The sequence below is a fragment of the Penaeus monodon genome, chromosome 15, assembly GCF_015228065.2.
Source record: "Penaeus monodon isolate SGIC_2016 chromosome 15, NSTDA_Pmon_1, whole genome shotgun sequence".
Taxonomy (NCBI): Eukaryota; Metazoa; Arthropoda; class Malacostraca; order Decapoda; family Penaeidae; genus Penaeus; species Penaeus monodon.
In genome coordinates this window covers 39,032,061-39,032,330 of record NC_051400.1, presented here as the reverse complement: position 1 = coordinate 39,032,330, position 270 = coordinate 39,032,061, and the positions used below count along the sequence as shown (strand labels likewise).

Below are 270 nucleotides of genomic sequence, written 5' to 3'. Positions count from 1 at the left end.
CACGAAGGAAAGAATGGAGGCATCCTCGAAGACGCATGCGTGACAGCCCGGCACACGAAGGGCATAGAAATACAGGAGTGTGTGGCAGAGCGGCGTCACACCCAGACGGAGGCCGGGAGAACACACACAGGTCGTGAGCGCGGGAGTCCATTAACCGAGGCGCCAATGAAGGTAAGAAATGGAAGGGTTTCGGGTCCTTTCTGGGTCTTTTTCCTCTGGTTTCGTGTTCGCTTGTAGGTGGATGGCGAGGGTGAGGGGGTTACGGGTGTG

At 57.4% G+C, this 270-nt stretch overlaps 1 protein-coding gene across 1 annotated transcript in view; it reads left to right on the top strand.

Moving 5' to 3' along the window:
• The first annotated feature begins 32 nt into the window (after positions 1 to 32).
• The window catches only part of LOC119582172, a 4,919-nt gene continuing 4,681 nt past the window's right edge, over positions 33 to 270 (top strand). Inside the window, exon 1 of the mRNA XM_037930409.1 lies at positions 33 to 171. Coding sequence (XP_037786337.1) covers positions 166 to 171 — 6 coding nt within the window. The 5' untranslated portion in view covers positions 33 to 165. The remainder of the gene's footprint in view (positions 172 to 270) is intronic.